At 40.1% G+C, this 25,758-nt stretch overlaps 2 protein-coding genes and 1 pseudogene across 2 annotated transcripts; all 3 read right to left on the reverse strand.

Moving 5' to 3' along the window:
- Positions 1–1,116: 1,116 nt before the first annotated feature.
- LOC120565685 (interferon-induced protein with tetratricopeptide repeats 1B-like) lies at positions 1,117–4,428 on the reverse strand. The gene is made up of 2 exons (XM_039811611.1): positions 4,275–4,428; positions 1,117–2,930 (listed from the first exon to the last, which is right to left on the reverse strand). The coding sequence occupies exons 1-2, from the start codon at positions 4,280–4,282 to the stop codon at positions 1,631–1,633; spliced, it is 1,308 nt and encodes a 435-aa protein (XP_039667545.1). The 5' UTR covers positions 4,283–4,428; the 3' UTR covers positions 1,117–1,630.
- Positions 4,429–10,930: 6,502 nt separating this feature from the next.
- Positions 10,931–17,069, reverse strand: LOC120565610 (annotated as a pseudogene).
- Positions 17,070–18,860: 1,791 nt separating this feature from the next.
- On the reverse strand, positions 18,861–22,111 carry LOC120565684 (interferon-induced protein with tetratricopeptide repeats 1-like). Its single transcript, XM_039811610.1, has 2 exons — positions 22,024–22,111; positions 18,861–20,685 (listed from the first exon to the last, which is right to left on the reverse strand). The coding sequence occupies exons 1-2, from the start codon at positions 22,029–22,031 to the stop codon at positions 19,386–19,388; spliced, it is 1,308 nt and encodes a 435-aa protein (XP_039667544.1). The 5' UTR covers positions 22,032–22,111; the 3' UTR covers positions 18,861–19,385.
- Between the last annotated feature and the right edge of the window lie 3,647 nt (positions 22,112–25,758).

Genomic DNA, 25,758 nt, shown 5'->3' on the forward strand with positions numbered 1-25,758 from the left:
TTTCACTGAAAAACACTTCTATTAGACACAACATCTCTATTTAATCATCTTTAACCTGTCACCTCGGAGATATTAATGTACAGTTGTATTTGTTTGATCCATGTTGACTTATATAACCGGTAGAAGCACTCATTTGTTCCTCTCTCAGTCACGCTCAATAATGAGCCGCGATGAATGTATGACTATGAATTAATTAATGTATATTGGTGACTGAATGTATGTATGGATATGAATGGAGAAATGAATGCATGGATATTTATGAATGGATAAATGAATGTGTATGACTGAATGCATGGATGCTTATGGAAGTAGGAATGACTGTTTGTAAGGCATGTGTGGGTGAACAGAAGAATGTAGGAAGGATGGCTTTTGTGCTCAAGTATAGAAAATGGTCATTTGCTCTTTGAGGAGCCCAAATGTTTAATGTACACTTGTCTTTTAACTGTTTTAACCCTGTGCTTGTTGTGTGTCTCTGTTGTAACTCTTCTCCCAGTGTCCACAACATAATTCTCCTTGGGGAGACTAATAAATATACTTTGATTTTGACTGAAAAGTTGAAAGTTAACAAAACAAACAATTTGGCAGCAGCTTTCAAAGGTTATAGTTTGGTTAACATCCATCATCGTCCTGTGTGAAGTTCTGCAAGAGTGTGTAGAAAACAGGAATTTCTTGTATAGTTACCACCAAGTAAAATAACCCTAGTGAGGATTTCTTAGTTCACATAATGTTTGTATTTTTTTCCAAACTCTTTTATTTTTTTATTGACTTTTTCAATTTGAACAAAAAGTGACAGAGCAGAATAATCAAGGTGAACACAGCAAAATGGAACTAATACGTCACATAAAGTAGATTTAATAGTATCGCGGAGGCTACAAATGACGATCATATTCAGGTTATACATCAAATTAACAGCCTTCATTATAAAACATTTATGATTCATACAGCCACAAATTTCATACAGAGAGTATAATGTTCTTATATTAAATCAAAAATCAGGATACAGGTGCCAGAAAGTAAAAATCCTGCCATGTTTTGGATCTGCCTCTACATCTAGAACAGGTGTTTTCACTAATGAGCTCATCTACCTGGTAGAGGAGCTGGTTTAGTGATGGTTGGGACAGCTGCTGGACAGGATTTCTACTTTCTGGCACCTGGACTATACACCTCTGCTTAAAATACAGTTCAAATGAACAACAATTCAACACAACAGGAATATAACACCATAATTAAGTAAAGAAAGACAACATTTAATCAAAATCTATTTAAATTAATCATGTAATGACATTTGAACATGTCCACAGTGGATGATATTTAAATGACCAGTGTTATTAAATGATTCCGCTTGTTTCATATATCTAGTAGACTACTGCTGACAGGTTTTAGGGCAAAAACAACCTTTGTCTTCCATAAAGTGTAAAAAAAGGTCTTTAAAGGATACAGCTCAAAATATAGGCTACAATCTTTTTCTTTGCGATAACCGTGACAAACCAAAAACAACCATTTGATCGTACATGTTCTGAATAAGGTGTTGCTGCTTCTGGACCAGCAGACCAACAGAAGGAAACAGGTTTTCCTGATGTGTGATCAATTTCTGGATTAAGAACCAGTGCTTTTAAAAACAATATGGCTCTTACAGGTTTTCCAGAAACTCCTCTATTTCTCTACACATTGGGCTGATGCCTCTGTCTCTAATCTTCTCCAGAGTGTCGATGCTGTACCGACGAAAGGAGGATTGCTGCGGTATCGCTGCAGCCTTCATGTGATATTGTGTTGACCTTTGGTAATCCCTACAATGGAGGAATAAATAATTTGCATAGTTGTTGTAGAGCATCTGTTTGTCTGCAGGTTCCAGATCACTTTCTAGCAGTTCCTGGTATATCTGCTCAGCTTTGGCCATGCTTTTTTTTGACTTTGCATATATATTTGCAAGTTCTATTTCCTTCATAAGGAAAGAATGAGGGTAGAGAGCAATCACCTCTTTATGGAGACTGATTGCTCTGTCTATCATGCTTGGATTTGGGCGACTGTCCCTGACATTAATGATTTTCCATTTGTAGCAGAGTGCAGCGCATCTCTTCAGATAACGCTCATCTGGATGTTTTTCCAGAGCCTGCTCTATCAAATCAACGGCCTCATCAAAAGAAACATAGTTTCTGTAAACCCTTATTAATGGTTTAATACCACTGTAGCTGCCGACAGGATTTCTCAACACCTTTGTGGCTAACGCACGTGCTTCATCTTTGATTCTCTCTCTTTTCTTTGCACGTTGCTCAAGATAGTAAACAGCAATGTACAAGTTCTCTGGATCCTGTTCCTTGGCGATTCTCATTTTCTTCAGAAGGTCAGCCTCCAGCCCTGTTTCGCTGTGCTTAAATTCATTCACTAACCCTAAGACGTAGCTGGTGTTCCACTCCACCATGTCCGGCTGCATCCTGATGGCTCTCTGGAAGTAATCTGCAGCCTCTTTCTTTTGTTCTCTGCTGAACTTCATCAGGGTCCAGGCTTTCTCAGCGTAGATCTCTGGATGGAGCTGGTCCTGGGATGGAGATGGGTATTTATTCATCAGGGCGTTGACCTTTGACAGGTAAGCCTGACTCTCTGCTTGGTCTCCCAGGTGGTGGTGCAGCCACGCCAGGTTCCCGTAGTTCACCACCAACCAGGGACCCTCATCTGCGTTTCTTATCTTGCTGAAGGCCTCTGCAGCCTTGTTGAAGAAACTCTGGGCGTCTTCGGTGAACCCCAGCTTGTACTGAACGAACCCCCGCAGGTTGTAAATGTGACCCAGCCAGCTGTTCCCCTCCTCGGGGCCGATGTCTTCGAACTTTTCCTTTCGACGTAACAGCATGGACTTGCTGGGGTCCAGATCCCAGGTGAAGTGGCACTGCAGGGCCTCCAGTTTGGACTCCAGTGTTGTTTGACTCTGAGCAGCACTGATGGAGAATAAAAATAACATCAACAGTAAATCAATGTGATATGCCTGAAAGTGTTTGGATAATCCCTGTTCATTTCATGTGGAGGAGGGAGGAGGGAAGGAAGGAAGGAAGATAGAAATGGCTCCTTCCCTACTTCTGGCACTCTTGATCAGACCACACCCTGAACTGTGCCTTCATTTAAATCATATATACTCTATATGTTTAGATACAGCATTGGATGTTGCTGTTCATTGGAGCGATAAATCAACGTGACCGCCATGGCATTGACAAGCCGCGTCTTCTAATGTATGTATATGTCTATCGAGGCAGGAGTTCTATCCACAATTAAAATTAAAATTTACAACAGATTTTCAAGCAGTTTGTTTTGCTACTAATGCCTATTGCCTCCATGTAGGCCTACTGATGATACAGGATACTTGTGTGTAAAAGTGTGAGTTTTCGAACCAAAATACCTTATCTTGTGTAGACATTGACAGTATGCGACTTTAACCGTCTATATGATTTAAATTGGTGACTTATATAAACATTCACACTCATAAAGTTATGAAAGATGGTATTAGCTTTAGAGACACCAAAACCGTTTTTGTACCAGGCTGTAAACATGTTTACTTCAGCTGTGATTTTTTAACATGGGGTTCTGTGGGGAGTGACTCCAGGGACTAAAGTTCAGCCCAGAGCTGATAGCATCATTTACAGCATCTTACTAATTACTTTAATTTTTTTTTAAATGGGCTACTTTATCTGACACAAGCTAGCATTAGCTTAATTCAGTATCAGGACAGTCACTTAACTTTAACGTTATCTTAAAAGAAGGATTAACGTTAGGTTAGGCTAGGCCTACCTCTTCGTTCGTAACAGTAAAATATTATAAAACCCCTTTTTCATCTGTGAAATGTTATTCCATGTTGCAAAGTGTTGGCCTTCCTTTCGGATGAAAATACAAAATCAGCACTAACGTCTCAATAAAGACTTTTTCTGTAAGTCGTAATGATCAGAACGGGTCAGATGTCCGTCCCAAGATGGCGGCGGCAGAGACGCAGACGCATCTCACAAGCAGAAGACGGTCTCTAATAGGCCTATATACATTCAGATCTCAACTAAACACAGGACGTTTGTGAGAGACAGACAGACAGCATAAGCCACTGTTATATTCATGGCAGTTATTTATTTTTTTTTTTTTAAGTAAATACATATGACCCTGGCTTAGCGGGAAAATGGAAGAAATGAAAAGAACAAGAAACAGACTCAAAATGGTCATATCCATAATATGTGGAGCTCTGGGATTCAGTACTATCTTATAATAACCTAAATTATAATGATTATCACTATTCAGCCACTCACCTCATCATTCAGCTGTTTCCTCGACCTAAATATGAGTTAGATTTGCACCTGATGCTGCTTCAAAGAGAAAAGTCTGAGGTGTGGCTTTTGCATATAAAGTCTTCAGTGCTGTCTCAACGCGGGTTGATGCTCGTTTCCCAGCAACAGAAGTCACATCCGGGGAAAAAAAACTAAAACTTGTTGAAGCACGCAGCTTTAAATAGTCTCGCTGAAGTCGGAGCGGATGTCTGAGGCGGGGTGTTTGCAATGATAACTTTCTTTTTTGTTATCTCAGCATGACTGTCGTTTCCCAGGAATGGAAACTTAGAAACACACTTGGAAAAAAGCATGAAACACTTTGGCATAATATATTTTCTCTCAAGTTGATTTTAAATTTTCCTTCTTCTTGAAGCTATATTATGATGCTAGAGTGAAATATTCAAACCCAAGAAGCCAGCAGGGTTGCCTGTAGGCTACTGTTTTAGTTTGCTTACTGTTAGTCAATCAATCAAACTTTATTTCTATTGAACATTTCATACAAATTAATGTAACACAGTGCTTTGTACAAAAGCGACACAAAAACTCTTTGCAATTCTACAGAGAACCATTGCGTGCAGAGATCTTCTTGGACACTTTGAGCAGAATGAATACACAATGGATGTACTATCTTTACCACCTTCCACTGCAAGGCACTTGCTTTTATCTGACACAAGTCATGTTTCCATCAACGTATTTTTATGCGCATTTTGAAGTATCGCTGCCCACCCCTGCCCATCCGATTAGCATTACCACGCTCAATGAGATGGAATTTGAAAATTTGGCGGTGTACAAATACTACTACTAGTGTCTGGTTGGACAGTTCCCTCTCCTTCCAACAACACATAAACCACTTCCAATCTAAAGTTAAGTCTAGGATTGGTTTCCTATTCCACAACAGGGCCTCCTTCACTCGTGCTGCCAAACTCGCCTTGGTGAAAATGACAAATTTACCAATTCTCGATTTCAGTGATGTCATTTAGGGAACTGCCTCAAACTCTCTCCTGAACTCACTAGATGTTCTCTATCACAGGGCCATATGTTTTGTGACCAGAGCCCCCTATAACACCCACAATTAACATCATTCATGCTCTGTTTTGCACACCCTTTTATATTTGAAGCTCATTGAGAGAACACCAAGGGTTTGCAGCGCTATCAAAAAAGCAAAGGGTGGCTACTTTGAAGAATCTAAAATATAAGACATGTTTTCAGTTATTTCAGACTTTTTTGTTAAGTACATAATTCCATATGTGTTCATTCATAGTTTTGATGCATTCAGTGAGAATCTACAAAGGAAATACATTGAATGAGAAGGTGTGTCCAAACTTTTGGCCTGTACTGTATATTGTGTTATAACTGATTTACATCACTAACTAGTCCACAATTTAGATCATAATTTGCACTTTCTGTATTTTTGACTCTTTACTACATCTCAGCAGTGATATAGACTGTCTATTAATGTTTATAGTGTTATTACCATATCACTTTTGCATATCCATCAACTTAGTTACAGCTCACTTTGCCCTTGCTTTGTAAAGTCTACTTAATCTGCCCTTTATGTAGCCTGTTGTATTCTGTATTCCTGAAATTTATTGAATGTGAAACTGTATGTTGTCCTGCACGTGTCTGCTTTTCAAGGCCAGGTTGCAAATGAGAGCCTGTTCTCAACAGCCTACCTGGTTAAATAAAGGTTACATTTAAAGAAATGGCAAAGTTCGCAATTTTTTTTTTGACATTGGTCCAGTATTAAGCGTAAAGAGTTTCAGAGAAAACAAAAGTAAAATTTACATCCCATTAACCAGTTGGTTCAGTGTTGTCATGCAACAGTATTACCTGATGTGTTCCTCATATCAATCATATCAAGTTTAATTATGTTGAAACAAATTCCACAATTATTCTCCCACCCTTCTCAGACTCCGGCTGCTGCCACTCAGCAGTTAGGTGACTTTTCTTATGATTTGATTTCGGTCCAATGGGGGCGTGTTACATGTCAGACAAAGCACCTGTCGGCATGGGTCTCTCTCTTGTTGTTCCTTCTCTTGCTTACTCTGCTTTCTCTCCAGGTGATTGAGATGATTGCTTTCCACCGGAGTGGACCAATCAGCATGCGAGGTGGAAGTCAATAAAAGGACTCCTGAGAAGCAGGAGCTCAGTCTTGCTCTGCATTGCTGGCTGGTTGCCAGTGTTCCTGTCCTTTATGCTGAGGCTGCTTTGTTATTAAACTTAAGAGTTTTGTGAGGTGGAGGTTGAGGACCGTAGGTAAGTTGGGGTACCCTGTACATTTTTGCACGTAGTTGATCATTGTATAGATACACCAGGCTTAGTGGTTGTTGCCGCCTGTGTAACGTTCTCTTAATCTTTTTGTAGAGAAGCAGGCTAGGTATTTGGTTTGATTTTGTTTTGCTTGTAGAGCTAGTGGTGAGTTAAGCCCTGTTTTGTTATATTGATTTCATTTGTTTGGCACAACCTCCAGGTCCCATCCTCCACCCTCCTGTTGTGAACTATTTCCATGTTTGGAATAAAGACCAAATGTTTCACTTCTACACTGACTCTTTCACATTTTATTGATTGTCGTGTTACAGTCCCTGAATCCCTCACAGGGGTCGTAACAGGCGAGAGAAGCTGCAAAGTCCCATTCAGTTCTCCACCTGCTTTGTCTGACAGAAGGCTGTAACTTTGGGTTTAACATTGAGATCTCCAACTATGTAGGGAGGTTTTCACAACTTTGAAAACTGCTGCCAAAGCAGTTTTTCTTTTTTTTTTTTTGCTTTCAACTTTTAAGCGAACACGATTAACATTAAACACATACAACTGTATAACAACATCTCCAAGTTTATATGTGAACAGATGAAGAATAATTGAAGCTTTTGTGTATGTAAGTGTGAATTAACCAAACAGTAAATAAAGTTTGATTGACTAACAGTAAGCAAACTAAAACAGTAGCCTACTGGCAACCCTGCTGGCATCTTAGGTTTGAATATTTCACTGTGGCATCATAATAGAGCTTCAAGAAGAAGAACATTTAAAATCAACTTAAGAGAAAATATATTATGACAAAGTGAGTCATGCTTTTTTTCATGTGTTTCTACGTTTCTGTAAAAGATTGAAAGTCTGTTAACTTTAAGTTATTTTAGGTTCGGATTCCCAGCCACACCAGCACAGAGGGAAGGACAAAAGAAATATATAAAATTAGTATTTTATTATTTTCTGTTTTAAATAAGACATCTGCTCTTGGAGAAATTCTAAATACATAAATTTAGTTTTAGTTTAATGAATTAATTGTACTTTCATTTTATTTGACATAGTTTTGGTCTGTAATGTGTTTCCTGGGTGATAAGGCTCTGCTTATAGTTATTTCCTTATTTGGACTTTTTAAGGACTCTCTAGTTTTGGGGTAATTTAACGCTCATGTGGGCAACAATGGTGAAGACTGTGACTGGGAGGAATGGCCTGTTTGATCCAAACCACTGTGGTTTAGTTTAGTTTATTTAGCAGGACAATGTGCAGTTACATTAAAAAGATGGCTGCACCAGATTTAGCATTATGCTACTTTCCATCTGTAGTCTTTTTTTTTTTTTTCAACAAGTCCTCCAAACCATACAAGAAGTTAAAGGGGTGATAGAATGATTATATAGGGTATTTCACACTGTTCCTTATGGTCTCCTAATGGGGTATGTAACATTGGTTGGGCTGAAAATGGCCTGGTTGATATTTTACTGGCCCTTATGCATCCCTGTGTTTTGGCCCTATTTGTAACAAGAGCTTTTCTTCCAAATATGGTATGGTCATGAATATTTAGATGAGCTGCGCGGTGATTGGTTGAGCGACTTGCCATACGCACACATTAGAGACGCGCGCTGATTGGTTGAGCGACTCGCCATACACACGCATTAGAGAAGCGACAGAATCTCATATTCCAGACACTGCAATGTTTCATTACCAAATTCACTTCTGAGACTTTTTTTAAGCGAGAAATCAACTATATAAAGCTGAAATATGGGCCGTTTTACAAAAATTGATGGCTAATTGCAAATTTTGTAAGACGTGTCGGACTTTAGGAGCTCCACACAGTCTGACGAAAGCGGCAGCCTGCTGGGGCTCCATACCCAGGCAAAGTCACCCCTTTGTGGATACTGCACTACGGGCTCCACGCCAGCTGCCGCATAACTATATCTATAAATAATACATTTACGGTTTTGAATGTCCCAATGTCTTATAAAGCTAACCGTTGTGTCCGATTTGATTTTAAGGCATTTTTATGAACGGGCGCCTTTTGTAGGACGAGCAGCTGCTTGCTATATGTCCCATTCATTACAATGGGGAAATACCGCAGCTAGCTAGCTACACTTCGCCATAACTAAATTATATTTACAGTTTGAATTTCGTCACGCCACTTATATAACATCATTCCCCAATGTCTTATAAAGCTAACCGTGTGTCCGATTTGATTTTAAGGCATTTTTATGAACGCGGTGCGTCTTTGTAGGACCGAGCAGCTGCTTGCTATATGTCCCATTCATTACAATGGGGAAATACCGCAGCTAGCTAGCTACATTGTCGTCATAACTAAATTATATTTACAGTTTGAATTTCGACAGCGCATGAATATTACAGGTTCCTCAAGGTCTTACAAAGCTTAGCTAACACTTGTCCGATTTCGGATTTCAATTGAATGTATTTTTGTGAATGTCAGAGTTAGGAGGAGGCTAGCTAGCCTCATTGATGGACTCCATCTCACCGCGGCTCTATCAATGAGACTTCGCGGACAAGAGGCGTTTATTTCCCCGATTGTTTGTTTAAATAACTCAACACACATACCCATTATGAGATTAACTGGAACCTGCGGGCTGCGGTAAAAGATTGCGGGCGTAACAAGCTCGCTGACACTGCGGTCAGGGCTGCGATGTAGCAACCCAGGCAGCACCAACACCGGCACTAAACTCCGACACACAGTCGGACAAAATTTGCAATTAGCCATCCATTTTCGTAAAGCGGCCCATTTTCGAGCTTTATATGGTTGATTTCTCGCATAAAAAAGTTTCAGAAGTGAATTTTGTAATGGAATAGCAGAGATCTGCGTGACCTAGCTAGATTCAGAAAACTACCTGATCTCAGGTCAGTTGTGTAGCCTATGTAAATGTTCTACCTGATCTCAGGTCAGTTGTGTAGCCTATGTAAATGTTGGGGCGTGACTGTTCTCTTAAGGTTCCGGATTTTGAGATGCTTGCGCAAGCAACTCAGCTTTGTTGGGATTCGCCCGTTTTCAGAGGCAGTTTCAAAATATGAGATTTTCATAGTAAAGGGGTGTCAGTGGGATTTTGAGCTTCTATGTATGTCCTATTTACCCACCAAACTGTCGTTATTCAACTATGACAGGGTAAAATCGGTTTTGCATTCTATCACCCCTTTAATAGGACAACACTGTCATTATAAGTTTGGCTTATGTTTCCTATTGTGTTTTAGGTATGAATGTGAGCAATCTTGTCTTGTATTACAGAAACACCATGATGACGATCCTGTATACCCAGGTGCTCCCCTCACAAAAGGACAGAGTCTGCTCTTACTCATGTCATATGTACTGAGGCACAATTTGACAGGAGTAGCTCTTCAGGATCTTCTTACAATGTTTAATGAACATTTCCCTGGCTTGGTGCCAGCAACCTCATATCTTTTTCATAAAGCGTATGGACAGTTTGGCCACTATGTGCCCCATTTTTATTGTATCAACTGTGAAAGCTACATGGGACCCAGTGAGACAGCTCCAAAAGATTGTTCTTCTTGTAATGCTGAATTTGACATGGAGAGAAACTTAAGGGTTGGGTCTTACTTTCTTGTACTTAGTCTATCAACCCAAATAGTTGACATTGTGGAAAAATCTGGGATGCATTTAAATGAAAGACAATCAATTCCAGGCATTATTTCAGATATTCAGTGTGGGGCTGAATATGAAAAACTCAAGCAGATCGGACAAATAGGGGCTGATGACGTATCTGTTATGTGGAATTGTGATGGAATTCCAGTTTTCAACAGCAATAATTTTCAGATATGGCCAATTCAGCGTCAAATCATAGAGCTGTCACCAAAAGATCGCCAAGCCAACATATGTATACCATGCTTATGGTTTGGTAAAAGCAAGCCAAATATGATCACATTTTTAACTGCTTTTTTGGCAGAGCTCAAGGAACTGGAACAGACTGGAATTAAATGGATGGACTCTGAAAATGTAGACCATACAAACAAAGTTCATTTACTCATGTGCTCCTCAGATTCATTTGCCCGCCCCCTCCTAAGAAACACAAAACTGTTTAATGGCAAATATGGGTGTGACTTCTGCCTTCACACTGGTGGTGGTCCATATGTCTGAGAAACCCCAGAACCACCTTTACGGACAGCGATGGATCATTTTCGGCATGCTATGCTGGCAACACCTGCTAATCCAGTAATGGGTGTGAAAGGCCCATCCCCTTTGATGGAACTTGAGAGCTTCAAGATGATCACTGGATTCATTCCTGAGTACCAACACAGTGTCTGCCTGGGTGTCACTAAACAGATTACATCTCTGTGGCTAGACAGTAAGCACCATAATGAAGACTGGTAGTTGGGCGGCAAGGTCAGTGATATAGACGAAGAATTGCTGGCCATTAACCCACCTGTGGAGGTCACAAGGGCACCAAGATCAGTGAAGGACAGAAAATTCTGGAAAGCATCTGAGTGGAGGTCATTTTTGTTGTTTTATGCATTGCCTGTTTTGAATGGCATTCTAAAAAAGAAGTATTGGAATCATCTTTTTTTATTAGTTTTTGCGATACACACTCTTCTTCAGGATGCCATCAAAGTGAGACGTGGATGTGGCAGAACAAGCGCTGCGGAAATTTGTGCTCAACTTTGAGAAACTGTATGGTGCTGCTAATGCTTCTTTTAATGTGGATTTATTAATGCACTTGGCAGCAGGCGTGCGTAACTGGGGACCACTGTGGGCAACATCCACATTTCCATTTGAATCATTTAATGGGACTTTGCTTAGGTTTTTCAGTGGAACAACACATGTGCCAACACAAATAGTGAATAGATTCCTTCGGGGGAGGGGTCTCTCAAAAAAAGCAGGGACTACAATGGCAAATGCTAATGACAGCATTAAAGACATTATTTGACTAACTTCAAAGTACCTCTAGCTTAAGATAGAAATCAAAGGACTTTCAACATAATGTCAGAGGTTTTTACGTCTCGAAGAAAGTTAGCACATCTGTGTTGGGTAGAGGATGGCTATTGAAAGTTTAATAGAGCATACATTCAGGGTTTATTTATGACCGTTTACTTGTAGCAGTGTGGTTTATCATTCATATAATAACACAACTCTTAAAAGAGAAATAATTCAGTTGTACAGTTAAATGATGGAACGCTCTGCCAAGTTAGTGACCCTTGGTGGCTTTTACATCTGATGATGGGGCCTCATTCAACATCCACCAACTTCTGTATTTTTAGTAAAAGAGCTGGACAAGAGTGGAGGAAAGGTAGAGATGTCAGTTAAATATATCTTCCACATTTATAAAATGAGGTCTCACACCCATAATATATTTGCCGTGCATCCCCAATCACTCAAGCGTAAATGTGTTATGGTTAAGTCCAAGGACAAATGTATAAAGTCATTCCACTCCAACAATGTTAAGAGACCTAAAATTATTGGGGAGCTAAACGCCAAACCTAATCTCTACATATCAGTCCTATAAGCATTAATACTGTTTGGTATGCTTCGTTCAGTTGCATGGCATAATAGTGTGTAGAACAAGCATTATAACAAACACAAAATAAAACTATAAAAAGTTTTTAAGTGAAGGGGAATGATACTTTTGACTAACAGTCTCTGAACTTCAGTGCGCCCCGTAGACAGAGCTGACCTCTCACTGCTCCGTGAGTCAGCACATAAAATACAATATAGTAGCCTAGATATCTAGACGCACTCTAGCGGCAGCCAGGGTCAGTTTTTCAAAGTCAATTTTTACACTAATCTTGATCGCTATACCAATGTGAGTACTGATGATAGCAAAAAAATAAATACGAGCCAAATCAGTGGTAGCAACAACGGAGCTGCTGCAGCTAATGCCCAGAGCTTCCACTTAGCTGAAACAGCAGTTTTGGGGGCATAAGATACCTTTGTGCCTCTTAACAGACAAAAAATGCAATTAAAATGTCTGTGCAACATGAACAGGGACCTTAAATGACAACAAGATGCGTTTAGCAACTTAGCCAAAGTTTTTAAATCACCTACCCATTAGCTGCTACCTGTTAACTTGGAGTTAAGCACTGGAGTCATTCTTAAAAAATGAAGATGTGTTCAGAGTTTTGCCCCCGACCACATACGGCAAAAGTTTAATCTATCACCTAGCGTTGCTCTGCCTGGTTGTAGCGCTATCCTATTGGTGCAGAGGAAATTTGAAAGACTTCCGTTTATCCCGCCATGCGGATTGAGCCCTGTCGATGAGTTCCCAGACCCAGGATCTTGATGTGGGTCTGGCTAACAATAGAGTATATTATGGGACAAGTATTTACCGTCTGTATTGAAACACTACTGCTCCTCCCGGTTTCTGCGCTGAAATTTCTGGAGGCTACTCTAGCTCGCCTGGCACTGTTCTCAAGGTCTCCACCTGTGTGCAACCCCACGTTCTGCCATGGTGAAGACGGCTCCATCAGATGTTCCTACCAGCGCTTTCTCTGACCCCTCCACATCCTATTGTGATTTTCTCGCCATGCTTTCCAGGATAATCATCTCCTTAGTACTGTATTGCTGGAAATTAATTTTACAAAAACCCAGGTATGGGGTGCCAGGGCTTTGTGGGTGCGCGGTATCTGCAAATCCACCTCATCACTCAGTTCGGTTCGTAACAGTTTTTTAACAAACGCTATCACTGACCCATCTTTGCCCTGCTCTCGGGGACCAAGTCATTCAATTTGTCCTCCAGCTTCTGTTGGTCCTTCATCATTTGTTGGAGAGTGGTGTTAGCTTCAGTACTCCATGATCCGTGTCATCGATCTGGGTCTCCATCTTGCTGATTTTCGTTTTTTGCTCCTTTATAGCATGCATGTATGTCGCTAGCTGTTGGTTGACGTCTTGCTTGAACTCCGTAAATTCTTCTCGTGTCAATTTCTTCTTTAAACATTTTTAGATCTTGCTTTGAGTTACGATTTAAAGTCGCCAATCTGCTTACTTATAGCCAAAACCCATGCACCCCGTTCCTGTTGTTGAGTCGCGCCATGTTGACCTTCTTCCCGCATGTTGTCCTCCCTCTAACTTTGCCTTTGTACCCTTGCCCTTCATAATCTTAACAGATTCAACTTTTTTTGTTTTCTTTGAATTCAGTTTTATGAGGGTTAGTAAATACTTAAGGAAGTACTGATCTTTTTAAATTGACATCTTTCACCACATTAAACACTTTTTTTTTTGTCAAATGTGCTAGTTACATTAAAATTATACAAAATAAGTTTTGTATTCACAAATTCATGTTGAACATACCATATGTTGCCTGTAAGACTTACATTTTGGCGACATTGTTTTAATTCTGAATTACAACGCAACGTCTCTAAAACATAAATGCATCCGGTGAAGTCATATAACTTCAAGTTAGAACTATTTACTTTTAACGCTGGCGTTTTACAAAGAAACATATTTGGTTCAGGTTGCATTTTGTGTATAAATACAAAAGCATACTTTTTGTTTTTTAATTTTTGTTTGCATCTTTCACCACATTAAACACAAACAATCTTTTAAGTCAATGTGGTTACATTTAAATGATACAAATGTATTCACAAATTAAAATTCATATGCATATGTGTGCGAACATTAGTGGCTCACATGCAGCGGCAACATGACAACATGTACTGACAACATGAACTGTGTCTGTTTGTGTGCGTGTGTTTCATGTGTATAATGGCACACAAGCACAGGAAAGTTGTAGGAGTGTGTGTATGGATGAATATTATACTTTTTTTTTTTCTATGGCGGTCATTTTGACCGTAAACAAAAAATAAGTGTGACTAAGTTGAATAAATCACTCAAAATTCAAAGAAAGTAGTCACAATGAATGTTATGTGTTCAAATGCCATTTGTGGTTTTGTGTGATCTGTTGAAAATGTTTTTTTTTTTACTACTTCTTACTGGTTCGCTTAGAATTGAAAACGCAATTTCTGGTAGAGTGTTGCTGTGGGCATGGGAAAAAAGAGGTGTGGGAAAAGGGGTATGTTGGGAAAAGGGAGTGAACACCGATCCGGGCCAGAAACGAAGAAGGCACAGCCAGATGAGTCGGAGGCAGCGGAGGACGGAGGACAGCGAGACATATGGACTAGAGCTAAGCATGCACAGACATACAATCAACATGTACTGACAACATGAACTGTGGCTGTTTGTGTGTGTGTGTGTGTGTGCGTAGTGTGTGTGTGTGTGTGTGTGTGTGTGTGTGTGTGGTGCGTGCAGTGTGTGAGTGTGTGTGTGTGTGTGTGTGTGTGTGTGGTGTGCGTGAGTGTGGGTAGAAATGCATTGACCTTTGGGCCTAGACCCATTCACGCTTATTACAATCACTTACTTGGCCTGTTGTAAGAGGAGCCTTACACATTCCTATTTTACAACCCTGCCTTACACACGTTCTGCTCTCTGCCCAAAGAGTGTAAAGATACTCGATTTAATTCTTGGTCATTGGCTCATTTCAAACGCATCAGTGTTACTCAAACTTACATTCATGCTGTGTGTAGAATGAAAACCCTATCTTTCTCTGTTTTCAAACGGGGAAGAAACCCTTTTATGCTCAAAATTTAACGCTACACCCCTCTTCTCTCACTGGATCATTTCAAACACATCCGGATATTTCATCTCTAACGCTCATTGGATCATTTAAATGAAACATTTTTCTACTTCCTGTGACGCCCTCATTGCATCACTTAACACACGTCATTTCCGGGACACGCCTTCCTTCTAGAAGCTTCCAGAACAGACCAGTCACACACACCTGGAAGGTATCAATCACTTTCTGACAGGTCGTGACCTCTTGACCCCCCAGGTCAAAAGGTCATCCATCAAAATCCCACATACCAAAGTGACAGAAACCTCCTCCTTATATCTCTCGCTTGGATTTGGGCGACTGTCCCTGACATTAATGATTTTCCATTTGTAGCAGAGGGCAGCGCATCTCTTCAGATAACGCTCATCTGGATTGGTTCCCAGAGCCTCCTCTGCCAAATCAATGGCCTCATCAATAGAAAAATAGTAATTGTAAACCTTTAGTAATGGTTTAATACCACTGTAGCTGCTGACAGGATTCTTCAACACCTTTGTGGCTAACTCACGTGCTTCTTCTTCAATACTTTCTCCTTTCTGAGCACATTGATGAAGGTAGTGAACAGCGAGGTACAAGTTTTCTGGATCCTGTTCCTTGGCGATTCTCATTTTCTCCAGAAGGTCAGCCTTCAGCTTTTTGTTTTGCCTGAAAGAGCCCACTAACCCTAAGACGTAGCTGGTGTTCCACTCCACCATGTCCGGCTGCATCCTGATGGCTCTCTGGAAGTAATCTGCAGCCTGTTTCTTTTGCTCTCTGCTGAACTTCATCAGGGTCCAGGCTTTCTCAGCGTAGATCTCTGGATGGAGCTGGTCCTGGGATGGAGATGGGTATTTATTCATCAGGGCGTTGACCTTTGACAGGTAAGCCTGACTCTCTGCTTGGTCTCCCAGGTGGTGGTGCAGCCACGCCAGGTTCCCGTAGTTCACCACCAACCAGGGACCCTCATCTGCGTTTCTTATCTTGCTGAAGGCCTCTGCAGCCTTGTTGAAGAAACTCTGGTCTTCGGTGAACCCCAGCTTGTACTGAACGAACCCCGCGAGGTTGTAAATGTGACCCAGCCAGCTGTTCCCCTCCCCGGTGCCGATGTCTTCGAACTTTTCCTTTCGAACGTAACAGTATGGACTTGCTGGGGTCCAGATCCCAGGTGAAGTGGCACTGCAGGGCCTCCAGTTTGGACTCCAGTGTTGTTTGACTCTGAGCAGCACTGATGGAGAATAAAAATAACATCAACAGTAAGTTAATATGATATGTTATACAGGCTAGGCTAGGCCTACCTCTTTGTTCGTAACAGTAAAATATTGTAAAACCCCTTTTTCATCTGTGAAATGTTATTCCATGTTGCAAAGTTTTGGCGTTCCTTTCTGATGAAAATACAAAATCAGCACTAACGTCGCAATAAAGACTTTTTCTGTAAGTCGTAATGATCAGAACGGGTCAGATGTCCGTCCCAAGATGGCGGCGGCAGAGACGCAGACGCATCTCACAAGCCGAAGACGGTCTCTAATAGGCCTAAATACATTCAGATCTCAACTAAACACAGGACGTTTGTGAGGGACAGACAGACAGACAGACAGACAGACAGACAGCATAAGCCACCGTTATATTCATGGCAGTGTAGGAAAATAAATCGATCATTAGCCTATTTGTTTTTTAGTTTTTTAAAGTAGGCTAAATGCATGAAAATGGAAGAAATGAAAAGAACAAGAAACAGAAGAGAGAAAAGGTAAGAATAAAGAAAGAAAGGAGGGACTCAAAACATAGTTATATCCATAATATGTGGAGCTCTGGGATTCAGTAATATCTTAATAACCTAAATTATAACGATTCTCATTATTCAGCCACTCACCTCATCATTCAGCTGTTTCCTCCTCGACCTAAATATGAGTTAGATTTGCGCCTGATGCTGCTTCAAAGAGAAAAGTCCGAGTTGTGGCATTTGCATATCATGTCAACTCTTCAGTTGTGTCTTAACGCGGCTTGACTTTCGTTTTCCAGGAACGAAAGTCACATCCGAAAGAAATAAACTAAAACATGACTCCTCCCACTGTGTGATTATTTACTCTTATGTAGATTTCAGGTTAGAAAAAGTTGTTTCTTCTCCTTGAAACTAGGCTATATATATGCAGTTATAAGCTATATTTAGTTTATGTGGACACTTTGAACATTTACAAATGAAAATGGACGAAATAGAATCCACACATACAGCAGACTACAACACTTTCAGATATAAATCAGATATTGGAGGCATAAAGGCTACGTGATGGACTGAACAAATAGACTATAAAGCAATGAAAACAATCTGCAAAGCCTTTCATATTTTTTTCTTTATTTTGTTATATATATATATATATATATATATATATATATATATATATGTGTGTGTATGTATGTATATATATGTGTGTGTATGTATGTATAAGACAGAACACATCAAATGGAAATATTAAGACGTCATGTTCATTAGCCTACTTTAAACACGTGTTTAGTCGGCCCTACATGTGGAGCATCTTCTGTCTGCAGGTGAGCTGGGACAGCGGTTACCTAGGAGACGCCTGCATGATGACGTTCTGCTGCCACCTACCGGTGTAATCAGATTACTGTTTGTTACCACTTCACACTGACAGGGGTCAGTTTCACTGAAAAACACTTCTATTAGACACAACATCTCTATTTAATCATCTTTAACCTGTCACCTCTGAGATATTAATGTACAGTTGTATTTGTTTGATCCATGTTGACTTATATAACAGGTAGAAGCACTCATTTGTTCCTCTCTCAGTCACGCTCAATAATGAGCCGCGATGAATGTATGACTATGAATTAATTAATGTATATTGGTGACTGAATGTATGTATGGATATGAATGGAGAAATGAATGCATGGATATTTATGAATGGATAAATGAATGTGTATGACTGAATGCATGGATGCTTATGGAAGTAGGAATGACTGTTTGTAAGGCATGTGTGGGTGAACAGAAGAATGTAGGAAGGATGGCTTTTGTGCTCAAGTATAGAAAATGGTCATTTGCTCTTTGAGGAGCCCAAATGTTTAATGTACACTTGTCTTTTAACTGTTTTAACCCTGTGCTTGTTGTGTGTCTCTGTTGTAACTCTTCTCCCAGTGTCCACAACATAATTCTCCTTGGGGAGACTAATAAATATACTTTGATTTTGACTGAAAAGTTGAAAGTTAACAAAACAAACAATTTGGCAGCAGCTTTCAAAGGTTATAGTTTGGTTAACATCCATCATCGTCCTGTGTGAAGTTCTGCAAGATTGTGTAGAAAACAGGAATTTCTTGTATAGTTACCACCAAGTAAAATAACCCTAGTGAGGATTTCTTAGTTCACATAATGTTTGTATTTTTTTCCAAACTCTTTTATTTTTTTATTGACTTTTTCAATTTGAACAAAAAGTGACAGAGCAGAATAATCAAGGTGAACACAGCAAAATGGAACTAATACGTCACATAAAGTAGATTTAATAGTATCGCGGAGGCTACAAATGACGATCATATTCAGGTTATACATCAAATTAACAGCCTTCATTATAAAACATTTATGATTCATACAGCGAAGCAAATTTCATACAGAGAGTATAATGTTCTTATATAAACTTAAAATCAGAGGTGTATAGTCCAGGTGCCAGAAAGTAAAAATCCTGCCATGTTTTGGATCTGCCTCTACATCTAGAACAGGTGTTTTCACTAATGAGCTCATCTACCTGGTAGAGGAGCTGGTTTAGTGATGGTTGGGACAGCTGCTGGACAGGATTTCTACTTTCTGGCACCTGGACTATACACCTCTGCTTAAAATACAGTTCAAATGAACAACAATTCAACACAACAGGAATATAACACCATAATTAAGTAAAGAAAGACAACATTTAATCAAAATCTATTTAAATTAATCATGTAATGACATTTGAACATGTCCACAGTGGATGATATTTAAATGACCAGTGTTATTAAATGATTCCGCTTGTTTCATATATCTAGTAGACTACTGCTGACAGGTTTTAGGGCAAAAACAACCTTTGTCTTCCATAAAGTGTAAAAAAAGGTCTTTAAAGGATACAGCTCAAAATATAGGCTACAATCTTTTTCTTTGCGATAACCGTGACAAACCAAAAACAACCATTTGATCGTACATGTTCTGAATAAGATGTTGCTGCTTCTGGACCAGCAGACCAACAGAAGGAAACAGGTTTTCCTGATGTGTGATCAATTTCTGGATTAAGAACCAGTGCTTTTAAAAACACTATAATGGCTCTTACAGGTTTTCCAGAAACTCCTCTATTTCTCTACACATTGGGCTCCTGCCTCTGTCTCTAATCTTCTTCAGAGTGTCGATGCTGTACCGACGAAAGGAGGATTGCTGCGGTATCGCTGCAGCCTTCATGTTATATTGTATTGACCTTTGGTAATCCCTACAATGGAGGAATAAATAATTTGCATAGTTGTTGTAGAGCATCTGTTTGTCTGCAGGTTCCAGATCACTTTCTAGCAGTTCCTGGTATATCTGCTCAGCTTTGGCCATGCTTTTTTTTGACTTTGCATATATATTTGCAAGTTCTATTTTCTTCATAAGGAAAGAATGAGGGTAGAGAGCAATCACCTCTTTATGGAGACTGATTGCTCTGTCTATCATGCTTGGATTTGGGCGACTGTCCCTGACATTAATGATTTTCCATTTGTAGCAGAGTGCAGCGCATCTCTTCAGATAACGCTCATCTGGATGTTTTTCCAGAGCCTGCTCTATCAAATCAACGGCCTCATCAAAAGAAACATAGTTTCTGTAAACCCTTATTAATGGTTTAATACCACTGTAGCTGCCGACAGGATTTCTCAACACCTTTGTGGCTAACGCACGTGCTTCATCTTTGATTCTCTCTCTTTTCTTTGCACGTTGCTCAAGATAGTAAACAGCAATGTACAAGTTCTCTGGATCCTGTTCCTTGGCGATTCTCATTTTCTTCAGAAGGTCAGCCTCCAGCCCTGTTTTGCTGTGCTTAAATTCATTCACTAACCCTAAGACGTAGCTGGTGTTCCACTCCACCATGTCCGGCTGCATCCTGATGGCTCTCTGGAAGTAATCTGCAGCCTCTTTCTTTTGTTCTCTGCTGAACTTCATCAGGGTCCAGCCTTTCTCAGCGTAGATCTCTGGATGGAGCTGGTCCTGGGATGGAGATGGGTATTTATTCATCAGGGCGTTGACCTTTGACAGGTAAGCCTGACTCTCTGCTTGGTCTCCCAGGTGGTGGTGCAGCCACGCCAGGTTCCCGTAGTTCACCACCAACCAGGGACCCTCATCTGCGTTTCTGATCTTGCTGAAGGCCTCTGCAGCCTTGTTGAAGAAACTCTGGGCGTCTTCGGTGAACCCCAGCTTGTACTGAATGAACCCCCGCAGGTTGTAAATGTGACCCAGCCAGCTGTTCCCCTCCTCGGTGCCGATGTCTTCGAACTTTTCCTTTCGACGTAACAGTATGGACTTGCTGGGGTCCAGATCCCAGGTGAAGTGGCACTGCAGGGCCTCCAGTTTGGACTCCAGTGTTGTTTGACTCTGAGCAGCACTGATGGAGAATAAAAATAACATCAACAGTAAATCAATGTGATATGCCTGAAAGTGTTTGGATAATCCCTGTTCATTTCATGTGGAGGAGGGAGGAGGGAAGGAAGGAAGGAAGATAGAAATGGCTCCTTCCCTACTTCTGGCACTCTTGCTCAGACCACACCCTGAACTGTGCCTTCATTTAAATCATATATACTCTATATGTTTAGATACAGCATTGGATGTTGCTGTTCATTGAGCGATAAATCAGCGTGACCGCCATGGGATTGACAAGCCGCGTCTTCTAATGTATGTTACCGTCGCCGAGGCAGGAGTTCTATCCACAATTAAAATTAAAATTTACAACAGATTTTCAAGCAGTTTGTTTTGCTACTAATGCCTATTGCCTCCATGTAGGCCTACTGATGATACAGGATACTTGTGTGTAAAAGTGTGAGTTTTCGAACCAAAATACCTTATCTTGTGTAGACATTAACAGTATGCAACTTTAACCGTCTATATGATTTAAATTGGTGACTTATATAAACATTCACACTCATAAAGTTATGAAAGATGGCATTAGCTATAGAGACACCAAAACCGTTTTTGTACCAGGCTGTAAACATGTTTACTTCAGCTGTGATTTTTTAACATGGGGTTCTGTGGGGAGTGACTCCAGGGACTAAAGTTCAGCCCAGAGCTGATAGCATCATTTACAGCATCTTACTAATTACTTTAATTTTTTTTAAATGGGCTACTTTATCTGACACAAGCTAGCATTAGCTTAATTCAGTATCAGGACAGTCACTTAACTTTAACGTTATCTTAAAAGAAGGATTAACGTTAGGTTAGGCTAGGCCTACCTCTTCGTTCGTAACAGTAAAATATTATAAAACCCCTTTTTCATCTGTGAAATGTTATTCCATGTTGCAAAGTGTTGGCCTTCCTTTCGGATGAAAATACAAAATCAGCACTAACGTCTCAATAAAGACTTTTTCTGTAAGTCGTAATGATCAGAACGGGTCAGATGTCCGTCCCAAGATGAAGCGGCGAGAGACGCATGACGCATCTCACAAGCAGAAGACGGGTCTCTAATAGGCCTATATACATTCAGATCTCAACTAAACACAGGACGTTTGTGAGTGACAGACAGACAGCATAAGACACTGTTATATTCATGGCAGTTATTTATTTTTTTTAAGTAAATACATATGACCCTGGCTTAGCGGGAAAATGGAAGAAATGAAAAGAACAAGAAACAGACTCAAAATGGTCATATCCAAAATATGTGGAGCTCTGGGATTCAGTACTATCTTATAATAACCTAAATTATAATGATTATCACTATTCAGCCACTCACCTCATCATTCAGCTGTTTCCTCGACCTAAATATGAGTTAGATTTGCACCTGATGTTGCTTCAAAGAGAAAAGTCTGAGGTGTGGCTTTTTGCATATAAAGTCTTCAGTGCTGTCTCAACGCGGTTGATGCTCGTTTCCCAGCAACAGAAGTCACATCCCGGGAAAAAAACTAAAACTTGTTGAAGCACGCAGCTTTAAATAGTCGCGCTGAAGTCGGGCGCGGATGTCTGGCGGGGTGTTTGCAATGATAACTTTATTTTTTACTATCTCAGCATGACTGTCGTTTCCCAGGAATGGAAACTTAGAAACACACTTGGAAAAAAGCATGAAACACTTTGGCATAATATATTTTCTCTCAAGTTGATTTTAAATTTTCCTTCTTCTTGAAGCTATATTATGATGCTAGAGTGAAATATTCAAACCCAAGAAGCCAGCAGGGTTGCCTGTAGGCTACTGTTTTAGTTTGCTTACTGTTAGTCAATCAATCAAACTTTATTTCTATTGAACATTTCATACAAATTAATGTAACACAGTGCTTTGTACAAAAGCGACACAAAAACTCTTTGCAATTCTACAGAGAACCATTGCGTGCAGAGATCTTCTTGGACACTTTGAGCAGAATGAATACACAATGGATGTACTATCTTTACCACCTTCCACTGCAAGGCACTTGCTTTTATCTGACACAAGTCATGTTTCCATCAACGTATTTTTATGCGCATTTTGAAGTATCGCTGCCCACCCTGCCCATCCGATTAGCATTACCACGCCATGTGATGGAATTTGAAAATTTGGCGGTGTACAAATACTACTACTAGTGTCTGGTTGGACAGTTCCCTCTCCTTCCAACAACACATAAACCACTTCCAATCTAAAGTTAAGTCTAGGATTGGTTTCCTATTCCACAACAGGGCCTCCTTCACTCGTGCTGCCAAACTCGCCTTGGTGAAAATGACAAATTTTACCAATTCTCGATTTCAGTGATGTCATTTAGAGAACTGCCTCAAACTCTCTCTTGAACTCACTAGATGTTCTCTATCACAGTGCCATACGTTTTGTGACCAGAGCCCCCTATAACACCCACAATTAACATCATTCATGCTCTGCTTTGCACACCCTTTTATATTTGAAGCTCATTGAGAGAACACCAAGGGTTTGCAGCGCTATCAAAAAAGCAAAGGGTGGCTACTTTGAAGAATCTAAAATATAAGACACGTTTTCAGTTATTTCAGACTTTTTTGTTAAGTACATAATTCCATATGTGTTCATTCATAGTTTTGATGCCTTCAGTGAGAAGCTGCAAAGTCCCATTCAGTTCTCCACCTGCTTTGTCTGACAGAAGGCTGTAACTTTGGGTTTAACATTGAGATCTCCAACTATGTAGGGAGGTTTTCACAACTTTGAAAAGCTGCTGCTAAATAGTTTTTTTGCTTTCAACTTTTAAGCGAACACGATTAACATTAAACACATACAACTGTATAACAACATCTCCAAGTTTATATGTGAACAGATGAAGAATAATTGAAGCTTTTGTGTATGTAAGTGTGAATTAACCAAACAGTAAATAAAGTTTGATTGATTGACTAACAGTAAGCAAACTAAAACAGTAGCCTACTGGCAACCCTGCTGGCATCTTAGGTTTGAATATTTCACTGTGGCATCATAATAGAGCTTCAAGAAGAAGAACATTTAAAATCAACTTAAGAGAAAATATATTATGACAAAGTGAGTCATGCTTTTTTTCATGTGTTTCTACGTTTCTGTAACAGATTGAAAGTCTGTTAACTTTAAGTTATTTTAGGTTCGGATTCCCAGCCACACCAGCACAGAGGGAAGGACACAAGAAATATATAAAAATAGTATTTTATTATTTTCTGTTTTAAATAAGACATCTGCTCTTGGAGAAATTCTAAATACATAAATTTAGTTTTAGTTTAATGAATTAATTGTACTTTCATTTTATTTGACATAGTTTTTGGTCTGTAATGTGTTTCCTGGGTGATAAGGCTCTGCTTATAGTTATTTCCTTATTTGGACTTTTTAAGGACTCTCTAGTTTTGGGGTAATTTAACGCTCATGTGGGCAACAATGGTGAAGACTGTGTGACTGGGAGGAATGGCCTGTTTGATCCAAACCACTGTGGTTTAGTTTAGTTTAGTTTATTTAGCAGGACAATGTGCAGTTACATTAAAAAGATGGCTGCACCAGATTTAGCATTATGCTACTTTCCATCTGTAGTCTTTTTTTTTCAACAAGTCCTCCAAACCATACAAGAAGTTAAAGGGGTGATATAATGATTATATAGGGTATTTCACACTGTTCCTTATGGTCTCCTAATGGGGTATGTAACATTAGTTGGGCTGAAAATGGCCTGGTTGATATTTTATTTGCCCTTATGCAACCCTGTGTTTTGGCCCTATTTGTAACAAGAGCTTTTCTTCCAAATATGGTATGGTCATGAATATTTAGATGAGCTGCGCGGTGATTGGTTGAGCGACTTGCCATACGCACACATTAGAGACGCGCGCTGATTGGTTGAGCAAATCCCACATACACATGCATTAGAGAAGCGACAGAATCTCATATTCCAGACACTGCAATGTTTCATTACCAAATTCACTTCTGAGACTTTTTAGCAGAAATCAACTATATAAAGCTGAAATATGGGCCGTTTTACAAAAATTGATGGCTAATTGCAAATTTGGTAAAGACGTGTCGGACTTTAGGACTCCACACAGTCTGGCGAAGCGGCAGCCTACTGGGCTCCATACGCGGTAAAGTCACCCTTTGTGGATACTGCACTACGGGGCTCAGCGGCCAGCTGCCGGCATAACTATATCTATAAATAATACATTTACGGTTTTGAATGTCCCAATGTCTTATAAAGCTAACCGTTGTGTCCGATTTGATTTTAAGGCATTTTTATGAACGCGAGGCGTCTTTGTAGGACGAGCAGCTGCTTGCTATATGTCCCATTCATTACAATGGGGAAATACCGCAGCTAGCTAGCTACATTGTCGTCATAACTAAATTATATTTAAAGTTTGAATTTCATCACGGCATGAATATTACAGGTTCCTCAAAGTCTTACAAAGCTTAGCTAACACTTGTCCGATTTTGGATTTCAATTGAATGTATTTTTGTGAATGTCAGAGTTAGGAGGAGGCTAGCTAGCTCTCATTGATGGACTCCATCTCACCGCGGCTCTATCAATGAGACTCGCGGATAAGAGGCGTTTATTTCCCCGATTGTTTGTTTAAATAACTCAACACACATACCCATTATGAGATTAACTGGAACCTGCGGGCTGCGGTAAAAGATTGCGGGCGTAACAAGCTCGCTGACACTGCGGTCAGGGCGGCGATGTAGCAACCCAGGCAGCACCAACACCGGCACTAAACTCCGACACACAGTCGGACAAAATTTGCAATTAGCCATCCATTTTCGTAAAGCGGCCCATATTCGAGCTTTATATGGTTGATTTCTCGCATAAAAAAGTTTCAGAAGTGACTTTGTAATGGAATAGCAGAGATCTGCGTGACCTAGCTAGATTCAGAAGACTACCTGATCTCAGGTCAGTTGTGTAGCCTATGTAAATGTTGGGGCGTGACTGTTCTCTTAAGGTTCCGGATTTTGAGATGCTTGCACAAGAAACTCAGCTTTGTTGGGATTCGCCCGTTTTCAGAGGCAGTTTCAAAATATGAGATTTTCATAGTAAAGGGGTGTCAGTGGGAT

The sequence above is a fragment of the Perca fluviatilis genome, chromosome 9 (assembly GCF_010015445.1).
Source record: "Perca fluviatilis chromosome 9, GENO_Pfluv_1.0, whole genome shotgun sequence".
NCBI lineage: Eukaryota > Metazoa > Chordata > Actinopteri > Perciformes > Percidae > Perca > Perca fluviatilis.